Source organism: Schistosoma haematobium, chromosome 2 (genome assembly GCF_000699445.3).
Source record: "Schistosoma haematobium chromosome 2, whole genome shotgun sequence".
Classification (NCBI taxonomy): Eukaryota; Metazoa; Platyhelminthes; class Trematoda; order Strigeidida; family Schistosomatidae; genus Schistosoma; species Schistosoma haematobium.
This window is the reverse complement of record NC_067197.1, coordinates 25,505,817-25,531,947: the sequence shown is the minus strand read 5'-3', so window position 1 is coordinate 25,531,947 and position 26,131 is coordinate 25,505,817. Positions and strand designations below refer to the sequence as shown.

The window sequence follows — 26,131 nt, the reverse complement described above, 5'->3', positions numbered from 1 at the left end:
TTCTGATTCGCTTGGCACGTGTTTCTTGGTAGCGGTGTTCATAGTTAATCACAACTCGACGCCACGCTACAAGTTCATGAAATAGTGATTACAGTGCTTTAACATACACGACTATATATATTTCTTGAGATTATGTAGAGGTTTGAATAGATCCTGTAAATACATAAAGTACGCGGGTTATAGCATCCAAACACGATATAACCATATATTCCTTTAGGAATAGAATACAGATATGAATTGCAATTCTTCATCGAATATGATTATGTATGGTTTTAAAAATGACAGCATCGTTTGATCGTACAGCCAAAATGGATATATGTAATTATATGATTATGAATTATTGTATGAATATGATCATAAATACCATGAATAAGTTAAACTCCGATCTTATCATATAGCATGAAATTCACAGTTTATATGTTAATAGTTCAGGATTGAGTTATCTTCCGTAATTCCAAGAAAAGAGAAGAAATAATCCATCCAGCTCTGCGAGAATCCTGGAAAAAGAAAACCGGAGGCCTCTGCCTGAAAGTAGCGTCCAGTCCGTAGCGCGCGCGTTGATTTGACGGGTTGGTCATTATACGTCACTCCATCGTGCAGTAATGGGTGAATAATGTGATCTGCGTTCTTTTTTATGCGTTTTACGAGGAGGTGACATAAGGCTTGGGTTCAAATGCATCAGTGAGCGCAGTACGTTCTTCTATCTGTTTGTGCTTGTTGTTCTGACTTTACACTCTGTCAAGTACATAGTGTATGTGGTGCAGGGTACTGAAGTTGTAAATCACCAGCGTAGATGGTCTATGTCGAAATGATTGGAGGCCTACTCGAGTTAGACATGAATAGTGTGACGAACCAACTAACGTCGAAGTCACACCTCGTGGTCAGCACCTTACGTGGACTACCCCCATTGACGTAACAAGGTACTATAGATGCTTTGAAGACTGTACAACACAAAGGACGTTATTACAGAAATATATTAGTTAAAGTAGATACAAGCGGAAGTAAGACCACTGCCGCATGGGCCAGTCCATGGCATATGATTAACCAATGCGCGTTTGTTGTACATGACCTTGGCAGGGAGCGACGATCTGTTCGACGTTCAGTGATCCAACTGCCAGATGATTTGGCTAGGGCTCAGTGACATTTCACTGGCCCTACAATACTCCCCACCAGATTCAACGGCCGTTTGAATCGGTACCAAACATGTTGGGAGCAGTCACGCGCCGGAGAGTGCCAAACGTATATTTTAAATTCTCCAGGTGTTGCTTATCTGTAAAACAAATGGAAAGGAGGCGGCAGAAACTGGTCGGGAAACAGCGAGTCATAATATGTTAGTAGGTCGTTGCTTAAACGTAAATTGATTAACCATAGAAATAATGAAAAGAACAAAACGTTTTATTGTTCTATCAAGTCGCGCTGAAATATATAGCCTTGACAAGTAATTCAGTTCCTCCGATGACAAACGTTAAGTCTGCCGCAAGAGTAATGATGCTATAGCGATAGTAGGATAAGTGTATTATCAATCGATGTCCATATTTGTACTGTCATTAGTTTAAAGTTGTAAGTCGGACAGTGTCGTTGACAGCTATTAATTAGTGTCAAATTCTAGTTATATCTATATCTAACAGACTAACCGTAAGTACAGAAGTATAACCGTGAAGAGTGGTCGTGATTTCGTTGTGCGAAGCTGTTGACCAACTTGTAGTCACAGTTTGAAAAGTCGATGACTGCTGTTACAGTCAGTAAGGGTTGAAGGCTACAAATCCACAGCAAAGGTGGCACGATGAAGTCTCTAAAAGATGATAAACGGTGAATGCTGCGTGTTTGTTCGGTTAGTGAACAGAAAAATATCGAAAAGAACATAAGAAACCAAGAGTGTCACTCTGGACTCATGTCAATGATACCCGTGAAAAACGCTGTCAGTGTTGGGATAGAGGCGACAATATCGTTTTCAGTTTGCAGGAGATTCGCTCGACTGCATAAACTGATGATTCGCGCGAATGATATTGTCGTCAGACCACCAATTGAACTGGACAGGTTGTAAATCGTCGAGTAGTTGAACAGCCGATTGATGTACCGGAATCATCTGTTAAATAACGGCCACGAGGAAACAATACTTCATAAAATGAAGTACGACATCGAAATAGAACAACTACAATAGTTCAGATGTGTTACAATGTCAAGTCTAAATAACATCGTTCTTACGTATACTGACAGTTGCACTGAACGTTCGTTTAGGTATGATTAGCGTAACAGTTGAATGTGTGAATAAAAACATATACGAAAACTATGGTTGGGTTCGTGGAGAATTTTCGAGGACGTTTAGATATTTTCCGAACCCGTATCGCATGTAAATAAACCGAAAATAGAATTAAAATGACTGTCGTGTAATAAGGAAATGGAGCCATGATTACCCGTGTGAATTAATAGCAAATACAAAGAGTATAATAAACATTAATTAAAATGGTAACCACCAATGTAACTAAGGTTTAGAGGGTCCAGGTAACGTGGCCATTTCGTAAAAGGCTGATACAAAGAGCTTATTACCTAGCGTTAAGTGACATATTAAGTACGACAACGTGTGCACTTGGGACATGGACTAAGCGTGCTCGTGTACATGCAATATGTTTTACCATAGTATGTCGACTAACGAGTCATAAATGTACATGATTTCGACTAAAACTTGACGGCAGTGACAGAATATATGACTAGTTTACGTGAAAGCAACTACGAAATGTTATCACGCATCATAAATATAGTACGAATTAATCTAATGAAATCATGAAACTCGCCTGGGTTACTCTTGCCTTTAAGTAATGAAGTAGGCAGTAGTTTGAATCTGGATTATGTACGAGGTACTGTTGATTAAATTTTTCGATTAACACAGCGTTGTAGACGTGAATTTCTAGCATTCGTATCCTCTGTTTGGCCATGGAACTCAGCAATTGGAAATTAGGCAGGCAGTGGTAAAAAAGCAGAACATTCTAGTGGATAGTGGTTAAGCAGAAAGATGAATTTATAGTCGATAGTTAATCTTGTCTTATTTATACCAGTGGATAAGGTACAAAGAGATATGCGTTCGTGTTGCCTTGTGGCTATACTCACGAGTGGTTGATATTTTAACAGACATATTACACAGGAGCATTTACATGCTGCTAATGCTTGTTAAAGAACCACGATAGCCGATTATAATCGTAGTTGATTGGTTAGTTCTGTCGATTGAACTAAGTATCTAAGTTTAAATACTAATCAACATTGACATGAAGCAACGAAAGTTCACAGTGATAGATTAACATAGGCGATGATAAAAATGAAAAAGAATAAGTATAGAATGCAAAAATAAAGATCATAGTGATAGACTGCGTTATTCGAAGTCTTGCTCACCAGTGTAAATCACCAGCGTAGATGGTCTATGTCGAAATGATTGGAGGCCTACTCGAGTTAGACGTGAATAGTGTGACGAACCAACTAACGTCGAAGTCACACCTCGTGGTCAGCACCTTACGTGGACTACCCCCATTGACGTAACAAGGTACTATAGATGCTTTGAAGACTGTACAACACAAAGGACGTTATTACAGAAATATATTAGTTAAAGTAGATACAAGCGGAAGTAAGACCACTGCCGCATGGGCCAGTCCATGGCATATGATTAACCAATGCGCGTTTGTTGTACATGACCTTGGCAGGGAGCGACGATCTGTTCGACGTTCAGTGATCCAACTGCCAGATGATTTGGCTAGGGCTCAGTGACATTTCACTGGCCCTACAATACTCCCCACCAGATTCAACGGCCGTTTGAATCGGTACCAAACATGTTGGGAGCAGTCACGCGCCGGAGAGTGCCAAACGTATATTTTAAATTCTCCAGGTGTTGCTTATCTGTAAAACAAATGGAAAGGAGGCGGCAGAAACTGGTCGGGAAACAGCGAGTCATAATATGTTAGTAGGTCGTTGCTTAAACGTAAATTGATTAACCATAGAAATAATGAAAAGAACAAAACGTTTTATTGTTCTATCAAGTCGCGCTGAAATATATAGCCTTGACAAGTAATTCAGTTCCTCCGATGACAAACGTTAAGTCTGCCGCAAGAGTAATGATGCTATAGCGATAGTAGGATAAGTGTATTATCAATCGATGTCCATATTTGTACTGTCATTAGTTTAAAGTTGTAAGTCGGACAGTGTCGTTGACAGCTATTAATTAGTGTCAAATTCTAGTTATATCTATATCTAACAGACTAACCGTAAGTACAGAAGTATAACCGTGAAGAGTGGTCGTGATTTCGTTGTGCGAAGCTGTTGACCAACTTGTAGTCACAGTTTGAAAAGTCGATGACTGCTGTTACAGTCAGTAAGGGTTGAAGGCTACAAATCCACAGCAAAGGTGGCACGATGAAGTCTCTAAAAGATGATAAACGGTGAATGCTGCGTGTTTGTTCGGTTAGTGAACAGAAAAATATCGAAAAGAACATAAGAAACCAAGAGTGTCACTCTGGACTCATGTCAATGATACCCGTGAAAAACGCTGTCAGTGTTGGGATAGAGGCGACAATATCGTTTTCAGTTTGCAGGAGATTCGCTCGACTGCATAAACTGATGATTCGCGCGAATGATATTGTCGTCAGACCACCAATTGAACTGGACAGGTTGTAAATCGTCGAGTAGTTGAACAGCCGATTGATGTACCGGAATCATCTGTTAAATAACGGCCACGAGGAAACAATACTTCATAAAATGAAGTACGACATCGAAATAGAACAACTACAATAGTTCAGATGTGTTACAATGTCAAGTCTAAATAACATCGTTCTTACGTATACTGACAGTTGCACTGAACGTTCGTTTAGGTATGATTAGCGTAACAGTTGAATGTGTGAATAAAAACATATACGAAAACTATGGTTGGGTTCGTGGAGAATTTTCGAGGACGTTTAGATATTTTCCGAACCCGTATCGCATGTAAATAAACCGAAAATAGAATTAAAATGACTGTCGTGTAATAAGGAAATGGAGCCATGATTACCCGTGTGAATTAATAGCAAATACAAAGAGTATAATAAACATTAATTAAAATGGTAACCACCAATGTAACTAAGGTTTAGAGGGTCCAGGTAACGTGGCCATTTCGTAAAAGGCTGATACAAAGAGCTTATTACCTAGCGTTAAGTGACATATTAAGTACGACAACGTGTGCACTTGGGACATGGACTAAGCGTGCTCGTGTACATGCAATATGTTTTACCATAGTATGTCGACTAACGAGTCATAAATGTACATGATTTCGACTAAAACTTGACGGCAGTGACAGAATATATGACTAGTTTACGTGAAAGCAACTACGAAATGTTATCACGCATCATAAATATAGTACGAATTAATCTAATGAAATCATGAAACTCGCCTGGGTTACTCTTGCCTTTAAGTAATGAAGTAGGCAGTAGTTTGAATCTGGATTATGTACGAGGTACTGTTGATTAAATTTTTCGATTAACACAGCGTTGTAGACGTGAATTTCTAGCATTCGTATCCTCTGTTTGGCCATGGAACTCAGCAATTGGAAATTAGGCAGGCAGTGGTAAAAAAGCAGAACATTCTAGTGGATAGTGGTTAAGCAGAAAGATGAATTTATAGTCGATAGTTAATCTTGTCTTATTTATACCAGTGGATAAGGTACAAAGAGATATGCGTTCGTGTTGCCTTGTGGCTATACTCACGAGTGGTTGATATTTTAACAGACATATTACACAGGAGCATTTACATGCTGCTAATGCTTGTTAAAGAACCACGATAGCCGATTATAATCGTAGTTGATTGGTTAGTTCTGTCGATTGAACTAAGTATCTAAGTTTAAATACTAATCAACATTGACATGAAGCAACGAAAGTTCACAGTGATAGATTAACATAGGCGATGATAAAAATGAAAAGAATAAGTATAGAATGCAAAAATAAAGATCATAGTGATAGACTGCGTTATTCGAAGTCTTGCTCACCAGTGTAAATCACCAGCGTAGATGGTCTATGTCGAAATGATTGGAGGCCTACTCGAGTTAGACGTGAATAGTGTGACGAACCAACTAACGTCGAAGTCACACCTCGTGGTCAGCACCTTACGTGGACTACCCCCATTGACGTAACAAGGTACTATAGATGCTTTGAAGACTGTACAACACAAAGGACGTTATTACAGAAATATATTAGTTAAAGTAGATACAAGCGGAAGTAAGACCACTGCCGCATGGGCCAGTCCATGGCATATGATTAACCAATGCGCGTTTGTTGTACATGACCTTGGCAGGGAGCGACGATCTGTTCGACGTTCAGTGATCCAACTGCCAGATGATTTGGCTAGGGCTCAGTGACATTTCACTGGCCCTACAATACTCCCCACCAGATTCAACGGCCGTTTGAATCGGTACCAAACATGTTGGGAGCAGTCACGCGCCGGAGAGTGCCAAACGTATATTTTAAATTCTCCAGGTGTTGCTTATCTGTAAAACAAATGGAAAGGAGGCGGCAGAAACTGGTCGGGAAACAGCGAGTCATAATATGTTAGTAGGTCGTTGCTTAAACGTAAATTGATTAACCATAGAAATAATGAAAAGAACAAAACGTTTTATTGTTCTATCAAGTCGCGCTGAAATATATAGCCTTGACAAGTAATTCAGTTCCTCCGATGACAAACGTTAAGTCTGCCGCAAGAGTAATGATGCTATAGCGATAGTAGGATAAGTGTATTATCAATCGATGTCCATATTTGTACTGTCATTAGTTTAAAGTTGTAAGTCGGACAGTGTCGTTGACAGCTATTAATTAGTGTCAAATTCTAGTTATATCTATATCTAACAGACTAACCGTAAGTACAGAAGTATAACCGTGAAGAGTGGTCGTGATTTCGTTGTGCGAAGCTGTTGACCAACTTGTAGTCACAGTTTGAAAAGTCGATGACTGCTGTTACAGTCAGTAAGGGTTGAAGGCTACAAATCCACAGCAAAGGTGGCACGATGAAGTCTCTAAAAGATGATAAACGGTGAATGCTGCGTGTTTGTTCGGTTAGTGAACAGAAAAATATCGAAAAGAACATAAGAAACCAAGAGTGTCACTCTGGACTCATGTCAATGATACCCGTGAAAAACGCTGTCAGTGTTGGGATAGAGGCGACAATATCGTTTTCAGTTTGCAGGAGATTCGCTCGACTGCATAAACTGATGATTCGCGCGAATGATATTGTCGTCAGACCACCAATTGAACTGGACAGGTTGTAAATCGTCGAGTAGTTGAACAGCCGATTGATGTACCGGAATCATCTGTTAAATAACGGCCACGAGGAAACAATACTTCATAAAATGAAGTACGACATCGAAATAGAACAACTACAATAGTTCAGATGTGTTACAATGTCAAGTCTAAATAACATCGTTCTTACGTATACTGACAGTTGCACTGAACGTTCGTTTAGGTATGATTAGCGTAACAGTTGAATGTGTGAATAAAAACATATACGAAAACTATGGTTGGGTTCGTGGAGAATTTTCGAGGACGTTTAGATATTTTCCGAACCCGTATCGCATGTAAATAAACCGAAAATAGAATTAAAATGACTGTCGTGTAATAAGGAAATGGAGCCATGATTACCCGTGTGAATTAATAGCAAATACAAAGAGTATAATAAACATTAATTAAAATGGTAACCACCAATGTAACTAAGGTTTAGAGGGTCCAGGTAACGTGGCCATTTCGTAAAAGGCTGATACAAAGAGCTTATTACCTAGCGTTAAGTGACATATTAAGTACGACAACGTGTGCACTTGGGACATGGACTAAGCGTGCTCGTGTACATGCAATATGTTTTACCATAGTATGTCGACTAACGAGTCATAAATGTACATGATTTCGACTAAAACTTGACGGCAGTGACAGAATATATGACTAGTTTACGTGAAAGCAACTACGAAATGTTATCACGCATCATAAATATAGTACGAATTAATCTAATGAAATCATGAAACTCGCCTGGGTTACTCTTGCCTTTAAGTAATGAAGTAGGCAGTAGTTTGAATCTGGATTATGTACGAGGTACTGTTGATTAAATTTTTCGATTAACACAGCGTTGTAGACGTGAATTTCTAGCATTCGTATCCTCTGTTTGGCCATGGAACTCAGCAATTGGAAATTAGGCAGGCAGTGGTAAAAAAGCAGAACATTCTAGTGGATAGTGGTTAAGCAGAAAGATGAATTTATAGTCGATAGTTAATCTTGTCTTATTTATACCAGTGGATAAGGTACAAAGAGATATGCGTTCGTGTTGCCTTGTGGCTATACTCACGAGTGGTTGATATTTTAACAGACATATTACACAGGAGCATTTACATGCTGCTAATGCTTGTTAAAGAACCACGATAGCCGATTATAATCGTAGTTGATTGGTTAGTTCTGTCGATTGAACTAAGTATCTAAGTTTAAATACTAATCAACATTGACATGAAGCAACGAAAGTTCACAGTGATAGATTAACATAGGCGATGATAAAAATGAAAAAGAATAAGTATAGAATGCAAAAATAAAGATCATAGTGATAGACTGCGTTATTCGAAGTCTTGCTCACCAGTGTAAATCACCAGCGTAGATGGTCTATGTCGAAATGATTGGAGGCCTACTCGAGTTAGACGTGAATAGTGTGACGAACCAACTAACGTCGAAGTCACACCTCGTGGTCAGCACCTTACGTGGACTACCCCCATTGACGTAACAAGGTACTATAGATGCTTTGAAGACTGTACAACACAAAGGACGTTATTACAGAAATATATTAGTTAAAGTAGATACAAGCGGAAGTAAGACCACTGCCGCATGGGCCAGTCCATGGCATATGATTAACCAATGCGCGTTTGTTGTACATGACCTTGGCAGGGAGCGACGATCTGTTCGACATTCAGTGATCCAACTGCCAGATGATTTGGCTAGGGCTCAGTGACATTTCACTGGCCCTACAAAGTCTTTCGATATGTAGTGCGTCCTTTTCAGTTTTCACAGTTTAAACCTAGTCTTCTGGTTTATATAGGGGTTAATTGTTTTAAAAACAATTTTAGCGTGTAGTGTCTAGTGCAGATTTGGTGGTGCTATTGAATATTTCTAATGTTTCTAAGAGGTTTTCACTGGTAAAGAAACTAATCCAGTCATAGTGCTTTATTAGAAATCGAAAGTTTTACCAGTCAGCGTTTGCATAGTCTATTGGAAACGCGTATTTAATATCTTTAATTTGTTGTACATGGCAAGAATCGGAAGGATGTAGAGGACTATTTTATGATCGCTGTTGTGAAACTTTTCGCCAACCACCATTGATGTTGGTGTGGCATTATGACAGAATATCAAGTCAGGAATGTTGTGATTTCGTGTAGGCAGGTGTACATGTTGTTGCCAGCCGTGTATGTCTAATGACTTAAGTATCCTTTCTAAGCACAATGGGCCAGAATGTGTCGTCTAGTTGATGGTGGGAAGGTTGAAACCACAACATACAATTTAGTAAGTGAAGTCAAGCGAGATAGCCTGAGCAAATGATTCACTTATAATAGTGTCATTTGAACTAGGAGTGTTAGGAGCTCGATATATGCATCCGATTAGTATTTTAAATTCATGAGTGTGCACAGTAAGCCATATCGATTCGGGAAGTTTGCTGAAGACATGGTCGCTATAGATGTCCGCTTTCAAACTTTTCGATACATAAACAAGACAACCACCACCCTTCTTGGTGACTCAATCACAGCGGAAGGGCTCATAGGTGTCTATTTGTAGATATGCGTCTGTGGTATTGGAGGACAGCCAACTTTCCGTTATCAAAACAAGTGAGGGGTTGTTTAGAAGTAATAGGGTGCATAGGTGAGTCATCTTACCTCGTACAGATCGAGCGCTGACTAACATAGGTGTCAGGTACGGCGAGTGTTTGTCTAGTAGAAGGGTATGATGTAAACCCAGTGGAAGAATTGGGAGTGTTGACTCCATATTGATGAGCGTTTAGTTTATTACCAATAGGGTTAATGCGAGAAAGGTAGTTGGAGGTTAGTTTCGTGAAAGAAGTATGACATACTTACGTATAAGAAGGCTTAAGTCTAATTTGATTCTCTACTTCAAACTACTGAAAAACCTTATTTATTCAACATGTAAGATAGCTCTTACCCTAGATTCACATGAATACGAACTTCGGAACAAAGTATCTATGGTCAAAGTTGAAAAATACGGATCAACAACTCGGGAAAACTTCTTCCTCATCAAATATGCAATAATATGGAACAGTCTCCCCTCCGAAATACACATGGCAGCTGCATTACATACGTTTGTGAAATTGCTTGATCAAGCCCTCACTTGCACTGATCTAGCACGTAAGAACACATCTGCGCCCCACTCAGACATCATAGGCTCTTTCATGATATACGCTTAGTTGTTTGAGGTGAACTCAACCAACCAACCTAAGATGTTACAGATGCATCTAATGAAATGCTAAGACCGAAGTTAAGTGAACCAATTAATGTTTTCCACACGTCCAATGATCACTCCGAGGTAGAAAGATAAATTGTCTAGACTATCCACCTCTTTCTGTATCTATCAATTCAACTGCCACTGTGGAGCAATTCACATTGGCAGATGTTCTAGGAATTTGTACATTCGAGCTCCTGAGCACCTCCAGTGTGGTTAAGCAAAGGTGTAGTGAAAACGGTCACCAACTCCATTTTAACCCATTTAATTCAGACGGAACAGAAAGCCAACATAGGGCAGTCTTTCGCAATAATATATCTTGTTAGCAGCAGTCTACCTAGTTCCGTCAGACTGAGAATCTTACGGACGGCTGAAGCAATTGCTGTTGGGATCAAAAAGCCAACTTCGGGGCCAAATAGTTAATAATAAATTTTATAATATGGTGACGTAATTTGATTAATGTTTATTTTTATGTCCCAAACATTATTATTATTTTTACCATCAGTATTATTGTGCTTGACAAACTTTTTGAGAAGTTTATTAAGCATTCATCACTATCTATTATATCTGACCTAATTTATTTTATCCTACATATTACGTAATTTCTGATTTTTATTCCATTATTCTCCCCTCTCACAACATGTTGACCATGTTTGTTGTGATCATTATTTATCTCACAATTTCATTTCACTTTCAAACTGGTTCAAGTTAACACTTCATATTAGTCAGCCCCAACATTAACGATTTGATTTTATATAACAGACAATTCTTGATTCACATGCTACAATTTTAAATGATGCACTCTGCCTTAAATCTGGCCGATTTTTTGGATTATTAACTTGGACTTACAGTTGTAGAGTCTGATGAGGAATTGTTGAAAAGGATATTCTTTGTTCATATAATTGTCTTTTCTATATTTTTCAGTTTACTTCAGATATTCAACACATTTCTGGGACAAGCAATGTGGTTGCAGACGCTTTGCCCCGTATAGCGTCCTTGAACAGATTCCAAGGGGTCCACCTTGAACTCAACTGGTTCAAATGGACCCACTTTGAACTCGCTCAGCTTCAAGAGGAACGTATTGCTCTTCTTCACGTGTTGTCTTCGGCATCCCTAAAATTGCGCATTGAACGGATGGGAACTGGTAAAGAAACCTTACTATGCGACACATCCACAGATAGGGATCTTCCAATCGTGCAGAAACATTATCGGCGCAACGCCTTCATTACGTCGCATAAACTTTCCCATCCAGTTGTTCGTGCAACCATCAAGCTCACAGCAGAATGATTTTACTTGCCTGGAATGAATAGAAAGGTAAGGGAGTGGAGAAGTTATTCTGTAAGCTGTCAGAACCCTGAGGTGGTTAGACGCAACAAATATCCCTTAGCTGTTCCACAATTCCCAATGCTGGTTTCGATCATGTTCATCCGGATTTGGTAGAATCTTCAGATTGAAATAGATACCGTTACCCCTTAACTTATGTAAACTGTCTCACTCGATGGCCAGAAGCAGTATTCATCAAGGAAATTACCGTAGAAGCAGCGACCTACGCCTTCGTCATACGGTGGATAGCAAACTTCAGCTGCCCTTCAACTATCACTACAAACCGTGGATACCGGTTTGAAGTTGGACTTTTCCGTTGTCTGACTACACTATTAGGGTCACGCGATTCCACACGACCGTCTACCACTCACAAGTAAACGGGTTGATAGAACGCTTTCAGAGACAGCATAAAGCCTCACTTTTGGTCGCAAACATTTCATCATGGACCAAAGCTCTTCCACTCATTTTCTTCGGTATTCACGATGCAGTAACATCCGATACACTACAGTTTAAGATGTTTATGGAATGACACTCTGACGTCCAGACGAATTCGTGGATTATTCACCTTCTTCATGGAATATGAATATAAACTCTTACACAGGCAAGCTTAAAAACGTAGTGCCTTCAGCTAAATCTTTTTTCACTCTGCCACAATAAACTGATGTTTTCGTTCAACCTGCCCTATGATATGGTACACACGTCCTTGTAGGTCGTGACTCACTTCTACGACCTTTCAAAATGGAGGAAGAACGACTGTTCAAAGTCCTTTAGTGTGACCCTAGGTGCTATATAATCGATAAGAACGGAACTAATGATAGCACCAGCACTGACCATCTCAAAGCCGCGTATTTAGAAAGAAACTATGTTCGTGTCGACTTTTCTTCGTTACAAGAACGAACCTCAATTACGATACCTCATCCAGTAATCAACAATGACAACCGACCCAAACCAACGTGCTCTGAGGGAAGAGTGAGGTTTTCAGAACACTTAAACGACCCTACGTAAAACTTTGTTTCGTCTCGATTTTTTTGTATCATTGTGTCAAAAACAAAAGCAAACTATTTTAGTATTCATATACATAGATATTTATTGTTTCTATTAAAAAACGTTTCGTTGCTAATATGCATGCTTATCATTCACGTTTAGAACTAGGGACATGATGTTCGACCAGGTTACACCTCGCTCAAATGTATAATGAGCTAATATATCAGCCATTCAGGAGTGCGTTGTTAGGACAGATTGATCTGTCAGATGAAGAATAATGGTCTATAATTAAAGGAAAGTTTAGTTTAGTTACGTCCTCGTTCATACCAAATAACAGTCCATCGTGGATAACAAAACCAATCAGGAAAAGTCTTAGAAGGAAAAAGCACTGGAATATGTTCATCTCTACAATACAGTTCCTGTAAAGCGTTAATAAGTAGGATTAAACGATCATATGAAAAACAATTGGTTAGGGACTGTAGATACAAGCCGAAACGGTTATTCTCGTACATAAAAAGGCGAACTCAGAGAAGCGATGGAATTCCATCACTTTTGATACAGGAAAGTCTGTTAATCTTGGCACGAAATGACACCGAAAAAGCTGAAGCTTTATCGTAATGTTTCATTACAGTGTTTTTTATCAGTAATAAAGAACGACCAAAGATTAATTGTGATTGTAGCAGGTTGTTGATGGACATTGTAGTCATTGGGAAATGTGATATCTTAGGACTGCTTGAGCATCTAAAATATGGTAAGTCCAGTGGTCCTGATGATAATCATCCTAGGATTATGAAGGCCATATCAGATTTAATTGATGAACCTTTAGCGATACTATTTGACTGGTCTCTGAGGCAGTCCAGACTGCGAAGAGACTGGAAAGACGCGATAACAAGTCCGATGTATAAGGCTGGGAGTGGTGATTTAGTTAGTAGCTATGGATGGAAAAAATAATTCAGATATCTGTTAAAAAGTATGTGGTAGGGCATAAACTTATGACTAGGGGACAACAAAGTTTTCGGAGAGGCCTATAATGTTTAACAAATCTTCTCACTGCAAGAGAATATGGGGTTGCGGCAAAAGATCGGAATATTCCTGTAGATGTGATCATCATAGATTTAAGTAAGGCCTTCGATAAGGTCTCCCATTCTGGTCTTAAATTCAAACTGGAGCATTTTGGAATCCAATATACAGCCGTAATTTGGATATTTAACTTTCTCGATGACAGGAGACAAAGGGTAAGGGTTAATGGAGCTCTCTTGATGTGGATTCCTGTAAAAAATGGAGTCTCTCAAGGTACAATTCTCGGTCCTCTTCTCTTTTTACTTTATGTAAATGAATTACCAACTATAGCGAAATCATCCGTTCCGCTCTTCGCTGATGACATAAAGATTTGAAGACCCATACATGATATGTCGGATAGAATAGTATTACAGGATGATCTTTGCTCATTGGTGGCAATGGTTGGACAGGTGGTCACTGGAAGTAAGTCCTAATAAGAGTGTGGTGATGCAATCAAATAATTATAATCAATAGTATCGCCATACAATATGTGGATTCGTGCTACCCAAAGTAAGAAACCATAAAGATTTAGGAGTCATATTAAGCAGTGACCTCAAAACCACTAGTCACTGTAAGGCTGCTGCTGAGAAATGCTATAGGGTATTATGGTCTATTCGTAGGTCTTTCCAGCAGTTAGATGATGGAATGTTTAGATTATTATACCCGATTCATGTGCGACCACATTTAGAACATGGGATTCAATGAGCAAGTCCATGTTTCAAGTATGAAGCAGATATGCTGGAACGAGTCAAACGACGAGGTACCAAGATGGTACAAGGTCTATCTGGATTATCTTATAAAGACAGTCTGAGACACCTCAACTTAATTCCGTTATCTTACCGTAGAATACAGGGTGATCTAATATTGGCTTATCGTATACTGAACGATGCCCTCGGTCTTATCTTTTACTTCCGTCCAGGATTGATCATCTGAGAGGACATTAGAAGAAAGTTCAAAAACCGAGATCAAATCGTTAACGTCTGGAGTTTTGTTTCTCGCACCGAGTAGTGAATTACTGGAATTCATTACCGAAACATGTAATATCAGCACCTGTTGATGTATTCAAAACGACATTGGGCCTCCACAGTGTTACAAACTGCAAGGATTAATATAGGTCAATAGACCTCCTATCCCTATTACTGAAGACTGAGGGAATCCCAGAAGTGTTGATTCTCCGTGTTCAGTTGTACAGTGGGAAAATTTGGTCTTTAGAGTTTATCATTTGTACAACAAACATTTGTAACAGGCATTTGAACAGTCTTTTGAATTAGCATGTCAGACACGATTTCTTTTTAGGGATTTTCCTTGGTGGTCAGCAATGCAGTTTGTGTGGCTCACTTGCTTTTAAAAAGCGTGATTAACTGAAAATTCCAACGATAAGATGATTTGCCCAGTGGTATCACGAGTTCTAGACATGGGAGCTTCTGAGATACTTAGTAGTTTGGTTATACGAATGATTTTGCCAATATTTTGTCGGTTTGAGAATAACATATAGAATTTAAACCGTGTATTTTAATGTCACGTCAATGCCACTGAAGCTGTCGGATATCATGAGTCTGGTTTCTGATGCCATATTAACAGTATTTAGTCCGATGAACTTCACTACAGTTTAAAGCTACGTGGGTTCTGTATAGCTAATTGGAGTGAAAACAACCAAGACTTGTGTGGGCTATATCAAAATGCATAGAAAACCTGGTGCGCGGTAGGAAATAAATTTGCGATATCAAGATAAATCACAAAGACGGTTCGGACGAATCTAATAAACGTAGTTATCAAGTTAATCAGTAATTTATCTTAGTAGTTTGCTTACACGCAAATGATTGAACTTCAGACGGAAAACAATAACAGTATAGACGCAATAGTATAATGGTGAGTGGAGGGTTGATAGTTCGTTGGGATTGGTAAGGCGGGTAGACGAAGATATTACCTATTTAAGGTAATATAGGTTTGAACGTCAAATTAGCAACAGTGTCTGTTCACATGTGTGTTAGGTCGTTTCAGTGAGCTGAAACAATAAAATTCAATTTAATTATTTTTAAAACTGATTTTCGACAAGAGTAAATTGAACACCGAGAGTAAAGCTTTGTCCTTGCTATTATCTCTGTTGAAATGCTGATCGACCTTGATAAAGATTTAGAATATATGCCCGACATGACATCAGATACGAGTTGTTTTGACATAATTATTGGCTCGTCGGCTGGTTTTGTAAAAGGTATTACCCCTAAATGAAGTTTACTGGCATAGAAATTTCGATTAGCAATCACACTTTATCTCCAGCTTCGCTAATTAAGAATGAAAACATTAGTACAATGTGCTGGTGTGGCTCATTTGAATCTGAAGTTTGTTAATTTCCGTATGTTATTTAGCGCTTATTGGTTCTTTTTGGGTGCCGTTCTGGGAAGCTTTATAGCTTAGACACCAAGAGCCACTCAGTTACTCCTGTCGAGCAATTCTCAAAGTCCCAAGAAGATTCTGTTGTTTCTCTGCAGTCAAATGACAAGTTAGTATGCGTCTTTGATTATTAAGTCAGATTTATCCTTTCAGCTCATTCATCAGGAGAGATTAGAGTTTTTTCTCGTGACTTTACGTCAGAGGAAGTACGTCTTCCGATTTGGTTGCTCACTGGTTTTTGTAGTTTCAGCTAAATGCATCAGGATTAATTTGCTCAGCAAAATTAGCGGCAAACCAAATTGTTGCCGGGGGAAAAGAATTAGCCTTGCGAGTGTGGGATATAAACAACCACGGTTCGCCGATTTTCACTGCTAAAAACGTCCGCTCTTCTGTACTGGAACTTTCTGTCCCCATATGGATTGCTGATATTAGCGTTGTACCTAAGTCTAATGGAAAGCTCATATTAACTGCCTCGAGATATGGCGAGGTAAGCTTTCAAACGTCGTTTGTGTTTCAAATACTCCACATCTAAATATATACCTTGATTTCTTGAACACAAAGAATCATAACCTAACATCGTTCCAGTCACTGGTTTTCAAGTATCAACTCCACATGGGAGAAGATTAACACCCTTTAAGTCTTCTCGAAATTCTTAGTATTACATCCGTGCTTTAGCTCTGTTGGTTTTCACCATGTATTCTAGGTGTAGGTTTATATCAATTTCACAGTCTGTTAAATTAAGGGTTGAATGGATTATAGTTAGTCAGTCAGCTACAACATTGGACTAGGCACTTACATACATCGACCCAAGTCGCCAAACCTCATTAGCACAACAAGATGAACACCGGATTCATGGGAGTAGTTACCTCAAAGGTAGTAATAAATAAAATAAAAATTATGTATAAGGACAATACAGGAAGAAAGAATTAGAAAGGTGTAAAGTAATTTTAATCTCACGATTTAGGTGAAGATGAAGTGTATACACTGACACCGTTGTGATCGATTCTGAACCATATTACCCAGTCTTCAACCATTGCTTACGATAGTCACGCGGACCCCAACCAAGTAGTTTGCATCTACTAACATGGTTCAGACTAGAAGTTAGTGACTTCAATGACTGACCCCAAGTTTTGGCATCAGTCATTGAAGTAACACTGACGTAACATATGGGAGTCTAGGGTTGAAATGGTTTGTTATTGTTCAGATAAAGCGAAGAAAATAGTCATCAGTCACTATTGTTAGGAGAAACCGATTTTCGGAGGATTTAAAGAGCTATTAAAAACCATATTTCTATTGATTCTACCAATCCGATATTTTAATGAGATTACCGTGTTTTTATGTAATGGTGTTTCGAACGTTATGAACCTAAATCGAAAACCCAACTCTTAATACTTGTAAGGTTCACCTAACACCGGGAAAGTACAGTGGAAAATAGCAATCCTATTCACTTATAGGTCCATTCTGTTTATCTTCATCTACATCGCCGCATTATCTTACTTATTGGTTACTTGTTCATTCATGGTTGTCTCCTGCTAAATCTCCTCTTTGTGTTGAAAAAATATTTGACAATATAAAGTGACACTGGTATGCCTACTCGCTTTAGTTGAATGTAACATCCTTTATCTGATAAGTTTTGGTGAAAACTAATAAAATGGGTTATTATTCTAGTTTAACTAACCTGATATATTTATTCCGCGTCTTTAAAGTAGTTTGTGGAAACATTGACTCGTTATTTAGTTTTAATTTGATCTTCTGTACATATTACTGTTTCACTACTCATATTTAGCTGGACATATACGACCTTCGATGTGGCCAACGTCGACCTGTTGCTCGTCATGCATGGCGTACAAGTCGCAAACATGGAAAACTCCATGTTGGTTCCGGGAAGCACAGTGCAGTGCTTCCGGATTTGACCACTACTAGACCAATCACAAAAGCAGTAGCTTACGATAACTCTCCAGGCATAGGATTACGTGTTGTTGCTGGGAACGCAGTTGGTGAATTATCTGTTTTGGATTTAAGACTCCCTCCAGAATATTCTAATTTGAATTCCTCCGATGGCCCCGGTGTTATACCAGTTAGAAGCTACGGATCTCGAGCACCTGGCCCACCTTCTGGTGTTCGATGTCTTGCTGGAGCTTCAGGTTGTATAACGCATTTAATATGTAGTGGAACTGATGAAGAAAATACATTTCCGTTCATGGAAGCAGCTATAAATAGTGAACCAATCATTGTAGCATCTTCGCTAGATCGGTATTTGCGACTTTATAATCGCGATACTGGAAAGCGTCTTGGAAAGGTAATACCAAACATACTAGAAGTTTTATTACAAATTTCATTTCTTCTGGTTTTCTCTTATTTTGATTGCTGAAAATTTTAGTAACAATCACAATTAAGTCCATGGTGTTGTAGCTTAAGAGTCAGTGGTCATCTCATTTTTCTGCGTAAATATGATAAACAAACTAGTCTTTTTGACTTGGTAATGGGGTCCAATGAAGACGTTTTGTTTGAATGGGTTTCGATCATAAGCTGACTGAAGAACCACTGAAATCCAAGACCTACTAGATAGCTTTCTTGGTTTCACCCAGGTAATATAAAATACAAGATCTCGCATCTCATTGAGCACGAGAAGTGATATATTTCGACTTTCATGTACCAAATAACCAAGGAAGCTGGTTCACTGACCGATGGGAAGGACAACAGTGCAACTGACTTCCTGTTACATACTGTCCCAAAACAACGTGAATAGGATATTAAAAGAAGTCCTGAAACTCTTGTTGAGGTTATAGCTAATGTAAAGCAAGGAAAAATAAGGGGTCCTTGTGGATTAATGTTGATTATCTTTAAGCATGGTCGTCCACTTTCAGCAGTTAGATTGACTAAGATATAAGCTATGATTTGCGAACTGAACGTAATACAGTCTGACTAGTCTCGATCATTAATCCTCCCAGTTTATAAAAAAACAAGTTTTCTTGTTGCGACCGGAAATAATTCGGTTTAATTAATGTAGTGTCCAAAATATTTGTTTTGGTAGTTATCCAGCACTTAACGGGTTTGTAAAGGGGGAAACCGGGTTGGTTCCAGACCTTGACGTAGATGTGACGACTGAAAATCTGCCCTTTGCTAGCTTCTGGAATATATATTTTCCAACGTTTATCTACAGTTATATTCGTTGACCTGAAAGCAACATTCAACTGTTTTGTCCGAGGAGTCCTATATTAGTATCTGATGTTCAAAGGCTTAAGAAGTACATTAACCTTGTACAGGTTATCTACTTGAACTTACAACTTATAACCAACTGTTATCAGAATTGGTAACTTCAAATGGCGTTCGTTAGGACTGTTGACGTTCTTCATATTTATTTAGCTTTGTAATGGAAATTCTTTTGAGAAAGTCGCTTGTATCATCTAGTTTTCAGCAATACATCTCTTACCAGGAGATTCACTTGTTGACTTAAAATACACCGATGACAGTTCTACTTGGCAAGGACTCGGACAAAATACAGTCTTTTGATCATCTTCAGCAGCAAAAGTATGTCTGAAATACTCTTCTCTCCCTCTAAGTGCAGAATATTACTTCAGGGCTAGTCTGTGTCAACGTTTAAAATAATAATTGGGAGAAGGGTTGGGCATAGGGTTGACAACATCATCACATCATGTGGAAAACAACCTTGCTGAAAATGCTAACCAGGATAAACAAGTTAAACCATTTAAACTCTACACTCCAATTTGAAGGATCTTCTCTCAGAAAAATTATGACACTTCATAGTGAATGCCAAGATTCTTCGTAAGTCACGAGACCCATGCCCCTTCTAACAACCACAGCAATAATTAATATAGGTACATAGAATTCCCAGACAATGTGAGAGACAGAGGACTAACCGAATAGCTACGGAAATGAGGAGATACAACTTGGAAGTGCTCGAATTAAGTGAAACACATTGGACCCAAGCTGGACAGAAGAGACTAGATTCAGGAGAGATGTTGCTGTACTCTGGTCATAAAGACGCAAATGCTCCACACACGAAGGGATTTGCTCTGATGCTGTTCAAAGAAGCACGAAAAGCACTTGCTGAATGGAAATCTCATGGATCCAGAATAATCAAATCATCATTCAAGACAAAGAAGAAGGGAATCACAATGAATGTTATCAAATGTCATCCACCCACCGATGATTGCAACGACGACACTAAAAGTCGGTTTTATGAGAGGATGGAATCGATCGTGGAGATGTGACCGGGAAAGGACCTGACCATCCTGATGGAAGACCTAAACACCAAGGTTGCGATGGACTAAGACGGATTACATCGTAATCAACTACCGCTAGCGCGGCTGTGTACAGGACTGTCGCTCCTCGGAATGGGCAACACCTGGTTTGAAAATATCACGGGAAAGACTAGGAGAAACGAACTAGAATATTGACAGATTTGCAAATTTATGTGCATTCTATGAAATAATTATAGTTGGCACTATATTCCCCCACAAACGCATACGGCTACATGGATCTCACTGGATCACAGCACATAGAACCTGATCGCTCATATTTGGATCAGTAAAAAATTCAGAAAGTCAATAGAAGACGTGAGAACCAGGAAAGGAGCTGTCATAACTTCGGATCACAACCTGGTGGCTGGCAAGATTAAAGTAATGTTAAGGAAGGACTGGACAACTGGGAAAACAGCATTATCAAGTTTCAGTACATCCTTCGTTCAAAATACTGACAAACTCTGTATGGAAACCCTGCACAAGATTCAAGAAAGGAAGAACAACAAGATAACAATTAACAACAGTCGAACAAAAACGGAGAAAGTCAAGTCACAAATTGAATACACAGAGGCAAACAAGGAAATAAAGAAAAGCATTAGAGCTGATAAACAGAAATACGTGAAAGACCTAACAACGACATCGGAAAAAGCTGCTATAGCAGGAAATATGAAACGGTTATATAACGCAACAAAGAAACTTGCTCCAGTGAATCCACCGGACACCAAAGCAGCAGATACAGACATTCTTATAGCTGTCACTCCAACAACAATCGGAAAAATCTGCATGGCCATCAGAAGAATCAAGGTCAGGAAAGCAGCAGGAATACAATGGACAGGATTTGGACTTCGCAGATGATTTAGTCCCGTTCCATACACATGAACAAATGCAGGTCAAGACAACTAGTGTTTCAGCAGTCTCTGCATCAGTCGGCCTCAATGTACACAAGGGAAGAAGCAAGATCCTCAAATGCAACACAGAAAACACCAACTTAATCACATTCGATGGAGAAGGTCTGGAAGATTTGGAAACTTTCCCGTGCCTTGTCAGAACCATCTATGGACAAGGAAGATTGATTCAGACATAAAGGCGAGGATTGGCATAGCGAGGTCAGCATTCCTACAGTTGGAGAACATATTGAATTCTAAACAAGTCAACCAATATCAAAGTCAAAATCTTCAATACGCACATCAAGACAGTTCTACTGTACGGAGCCGAAACTTGTGGAACTACCACAACCATCATCAAGAAGGTACAAGTATTTATAAACAATTGTCTACGCAAGATACTCAATGTTCGTTGGCCGGATACCATCAGAAACAGTCTACTATGGGAGAAAATAAACTCGTTTCCAGCTCGAGAGAAAATCAGGAAAAGACGCTGGAGGTGGATGGGGCATACATTGTGGAAACCATCAAACTGCATCACGAGGCAAGCCCTAACTTGGAATCCTGAAGTGAAACAGAGGAGAGGAATAACAAGGAACACACTGCATCAAGAATTGAAAGCAAACACCAAAATGATGAATAGCAACTTGAAAGAGCGGGAAAGGCTTGCCGAGGACAGCCGGGTGGAGAATGCTGGTGGGCGGTTTATGCTCATAGACGAGGGGCAACATGCGTAAGTAAGTGAGGAGTTTTGCAGGCCGTCTAGTATTCTGTGATTTTTTGTTCTTCACTAGATATCATACTGGGATAATTTATTTTTAAACTACACGAATTTTCACAAAACTGTTTTGGTAAATACTACGTGTGCCAACTGATAACTGGTTCTCGTGAAGATTCTCTGAGGGAAATTCTTATTGAATCATTATTTGAGAAAAAAGAGAAAAAGGGAACCAATATTTGATTTATTCACTAATAAGTTAATGTCTTGAAGAGTTAAAAAAAATCATTATTACTGTTTACTACAGATGTTTGTTTTAGATCATCAGATAGTTGAGATAAGCTGGTATCATTACATAATTTATTTGAAATGAAGTACGCAAAAAGTTATGAATAGGTAAATATTATACGACAGTGTCCCTTACATATTAAGTGCACTCATGGTTTATAACAGTGTAGTAAGGCTTCATAATGTATAACAATACATATTTTTAAAGTCCGTAATCACCTATATATTTTAGCTTTATTTCTACTTTGTTCTCTGTGTAAACTTCATTATGAATTAAGCTATGTGTAACGCGTTTTATTACAATTATATTTATTCTGTTTTTTTTTTAATTGTGCAACAGATATATGTTAAAGTCCCTGTAACATCATTTCTTGTCCGTAGAAATGCAAGCTTTGCGAATATTGAGAACTTTTTAAAGAAAGACAATGATATTAGTGTTTCAAACGAAGAAGAAAAAGTTGAAAGTTCTTACGGCATATCTAAGACAGAACAGAAAGAATTTGAAGACTTGTGGAATCAAATACCAGTTGTCGACAACGATAATGACGGTGTTAATGAAGGCGGTAAAAGGACCACTGGGCTTAAAATTGGTAAACGGAGGCGCAAGAAGTAGAGAATAGTTGATACAGTGTTGTGTAATATTTTGTGTATAAAATATTAAAAAGCAAAACTAAAAAAAGGATTTCTTATTTAACACCAGTTAAATATTACAGATTGACTATCAATAACCTTAATTGTAACACTTTGTTCCAGGACTAAAATCATTTTGTCCCAGTTAGATCGTTTTAAATATTGAAACTCGGTTCACCAGTACGATTTTTTTCGCAAAACGGTATGCACAAGTTTCACAGTAATTTTTCAGTCGTAATGTAGAATATATTTTCCACTGGCTCACTAGCTGAATTTATGGTGGTCATTGCGTTTTCAACAAAAATTCATACTCGCCTGTCGGTATTGCTAAATCTCACAAGAATGGCATTCTTGATATAATACAATTAGATGTTTAGATCTAAAATTTCCAGTTCTACTCATTTTTGAGTGCTATTTGATTCTGTTTTAAGTTTTACCACAAGGCATCCATGTAGAACAAAAGTGGTTTCAAAGTGTGTGTTCACGACCTCCATTCTTTGTGTCTAAAATCATAGTTACATTGGTAGTTTCTAATGGGAGCTTGTAATTTATGAGTTACTGTTTTCTTTACTACATAATACATCTAATTAAATTTTAGTTGTGTTTGTTCAACAACAAGCAAACGTACAGCGATTAGATTTCTGGCATTCTGATTAGCACGGATCAGCTTAGTTACCATAATCAGTAAGCCTAATCAACACATCAAAGTGGTAGCTGTCTGTAAGAGAAGAATTTAAACGATGATGTAATGGAATGGACAAATCAACAAGTTGAATCTGTAATAAGATCAAACGTTAGCCTCTTGACCAACTTGTATTAAGAGGGTTTTATTGTTGTACATTTATAACCATTGATCCACTTTTTTTGCAGCGAATTAGGTGAGTCTTTGGAAAATCACACCTATCAGTACTGTTGGATTGGTTTATGTGACTGGTTTAGTTTGGAAGTAATATGCGTCACGAACCTACGTCAGTTGGCATACCATTGAAAGCCAGGATGGACTGGAAGTGGAGTTCCGTCTTGTCAGGATCGAAATAGTCGTTATCAATGGCGTTAGATAAAAGTTTCGCTATGCCGCTAATTAACCAAAGTTGGAAGTATGTACCACTGAACGACAACTTAATATCCTATGTTTGATTGCTGTCAGGGTCATAGGTCCTCAATTCAGGAGTCCCATACTAGGTTGAGAAATTTTTCAGTCTGCTATTGTTTTTCCTGCAATCGAATAAGTATAGGTACAGAAAAATGTATACTGTGTCAATGTGATCTGTCGGTTGGATCTTACTTTCAGTGGTTAAAATATTCAGTCCATAAATCAACTGTATCATTCAATATGATTTTCATGTAAATTCGAATTCCTCTGCATTTATAACAAAAGTTGGTATATCGGTAACATTTCTAACTGTGTTACTAAATGGTGCGGATTAGCATTTCATATAATATCATTCCCTTCAAGTTTGGAGATACTGCCTTGCTCACAAGTAACAACTGACCAGTGTCTTAATGGTTTGGACAACCGGGCAGTATTAATAAATTTCATACAGTGTGGTTTGAAACCAAGTATATGAATCTGTACTTGGTAAATGGGTTTACACATATCAGCCTTCTCACTAATTTCCTCTAATCACAACAGTGAAAATGCTATTTCAATGTCGAGCTACCTAGAGTAGTGATCACATTATAAAACAGACAAATATAATATTGGATAGTACTGAACTCTTAATCCGTATAAAGTTAACTTTATTTTAGTTGTTCATATTTCCAATGACAAACAATTCTGAAGCTTTTCATTCTATCCCATACCATCATTATCACCAACAAGGTCAATGGATTTTAAAGTTATCAAATGAAATATTCAATTAGTGTATTATTCCCGCTAATTTTGCACGTTATGAATATTATGTTCTAATAAGTTGGATATTTAAATTATGATAAACTAATTGATTTACTGATCAACTCATTAAACTGACCATTATTTCCAAAAAAACGTTTGTACAGTAAATTGTTTCGTTTTTCTTTTATACTTCTTTTATTGTTTGAATTACTTACTTACGCCTGTTACTCGTGAAAAAGCATGGGCCACTCACCAGCATTCTCCATCCAACCCTGTCCTGGGCAATCCTTTCCAGTTGTTATTCATCCTTTTCATATCTGATTCCATTTCCCGACATAGTATGTTCTTCGGCTTACCACTTTTTCTCTTCCCTTCAGGATTCCAAGTTAGGGCTTGTCTCGTGATTCAGTTTGATGATTTGCGTAATGTATGTCCCATAAATTTCCATCGTCTTTCCCTAATTTCCTCTTCAGCTGTAAGCTGGTTTGTTGTCTCCCACAGTAGGCTGTTACTGATGATATCCGGCCAATTATTGTTTGAATAGTCGGTTACTGATGGAACACTGAAACAATCCAGATCTTATGATTATAATATCATTTGTTACTTTAATAAAACTTTTTGAAACTTCCATACTCCACCATTTATTACTGAAGTTATGTTTATCTTCCGATTGTATATAGAAATATGCATTAAGAAATCTTGTATTCATTGAATAAAATAGTTTTTTTCTCTGGAATAGTTATGCTTATTCTAAATCTTTTTGGAAGGAATAAATTTCTGATGATATACGTACATATACATAGAAGTTTTCATTGAAATTGAAACTAAATTTAAAGGAAATTAAAACATATGGTATACTTCATTGTTATTTATGCAGTAGACATAAATTTCAAATATGATCGTTTGTAAAACTAATGCTTATTAAGTAGATTAAAGTTGTAAATTCCTGATATACGAGTGGTTAATTTTCAACTAATATTATGGTGTGTGCTACTGACGTCCACAACGAAAATGAAGGAAGATTGGCAAATCTATATGCATTCAACAAATTGGTCATAGGCGGCACAATATTTCCACACAAAAGTATACACAAAGCTACATGGATTTCACCGGACCACACCACAGAGAACCAGATAGATCATATTTGCATTAATAAAAAGTTCTGAAGGACAATGGAAGATGTGAGAAGCAGGAGAGGAGCTGATATAGCTTCAGATCACCACCTAGTTGTGGCCAATTTAAAACTGAAGCTAAAGAAAAACTGGACAAACAGCACTACAAAG

General features: G+C 38.2%; 1 protein-coding gene across 2 annotated transcripts; it reads left to right on the top strand.

Annotated features, from left to right (window-relative positions):
* Positions 1-15,958: 15,958 nt before the first annotated feature.
* Positions 15,959-23,063, top strand: WDR74 (WD repeat-containing protein 74). 2 transcript variants are annotated; one of them, XM_051214719.1, is made up of 6 exons: positions 15,959-16,050; positions 16,083-16,338; positions 16,383-16,435; positions 16,474-16,716; positions 18,016-18,528; positions 22,725-23,063. In XM_051214719.1, the coding sequence occupies exons 2-6, from the start codon at positions 16,332-16,334 to the stop codon at positions 22,995-22,997; spliced, it is 1,089 nt and encodes a 362-aa protein (XP_051067907.1). In that variant the 5' UTR covers positions 15,959-16,050; positions 16,083-16,331; the 3' UTR covers positions 22,998-23,063. The 2 variants fall into 2 exon arrangements, with proteins under 2 accessions (XP_051067907.1, XP_051067906.1); XM_051214718.1 differs by having other exon boundaries at positions 16,083-16,435.
* The last annotated feature ends 3,068 nt before the right edge of the window (positions 23,064-26,131 follow it).

Coding starts and splice junctions, on each gene's coding strand:
- WDR74 (XM_051214719.1), top strand. Junction 16,717..18,015: donor CTGCCTCGAGATATGGCGAG/GTAAGCTTTCAA, acceptor ACTCATATTTAG/CTGGACATATACGACCTTCG. Junction 18,529..22,724: donor CTGGAAAGCGTCTTGGAAAG/GTAATACCAAAC, acceptor ATTGTGCAACAG/ATATATGTTAAAGTCCCTGT.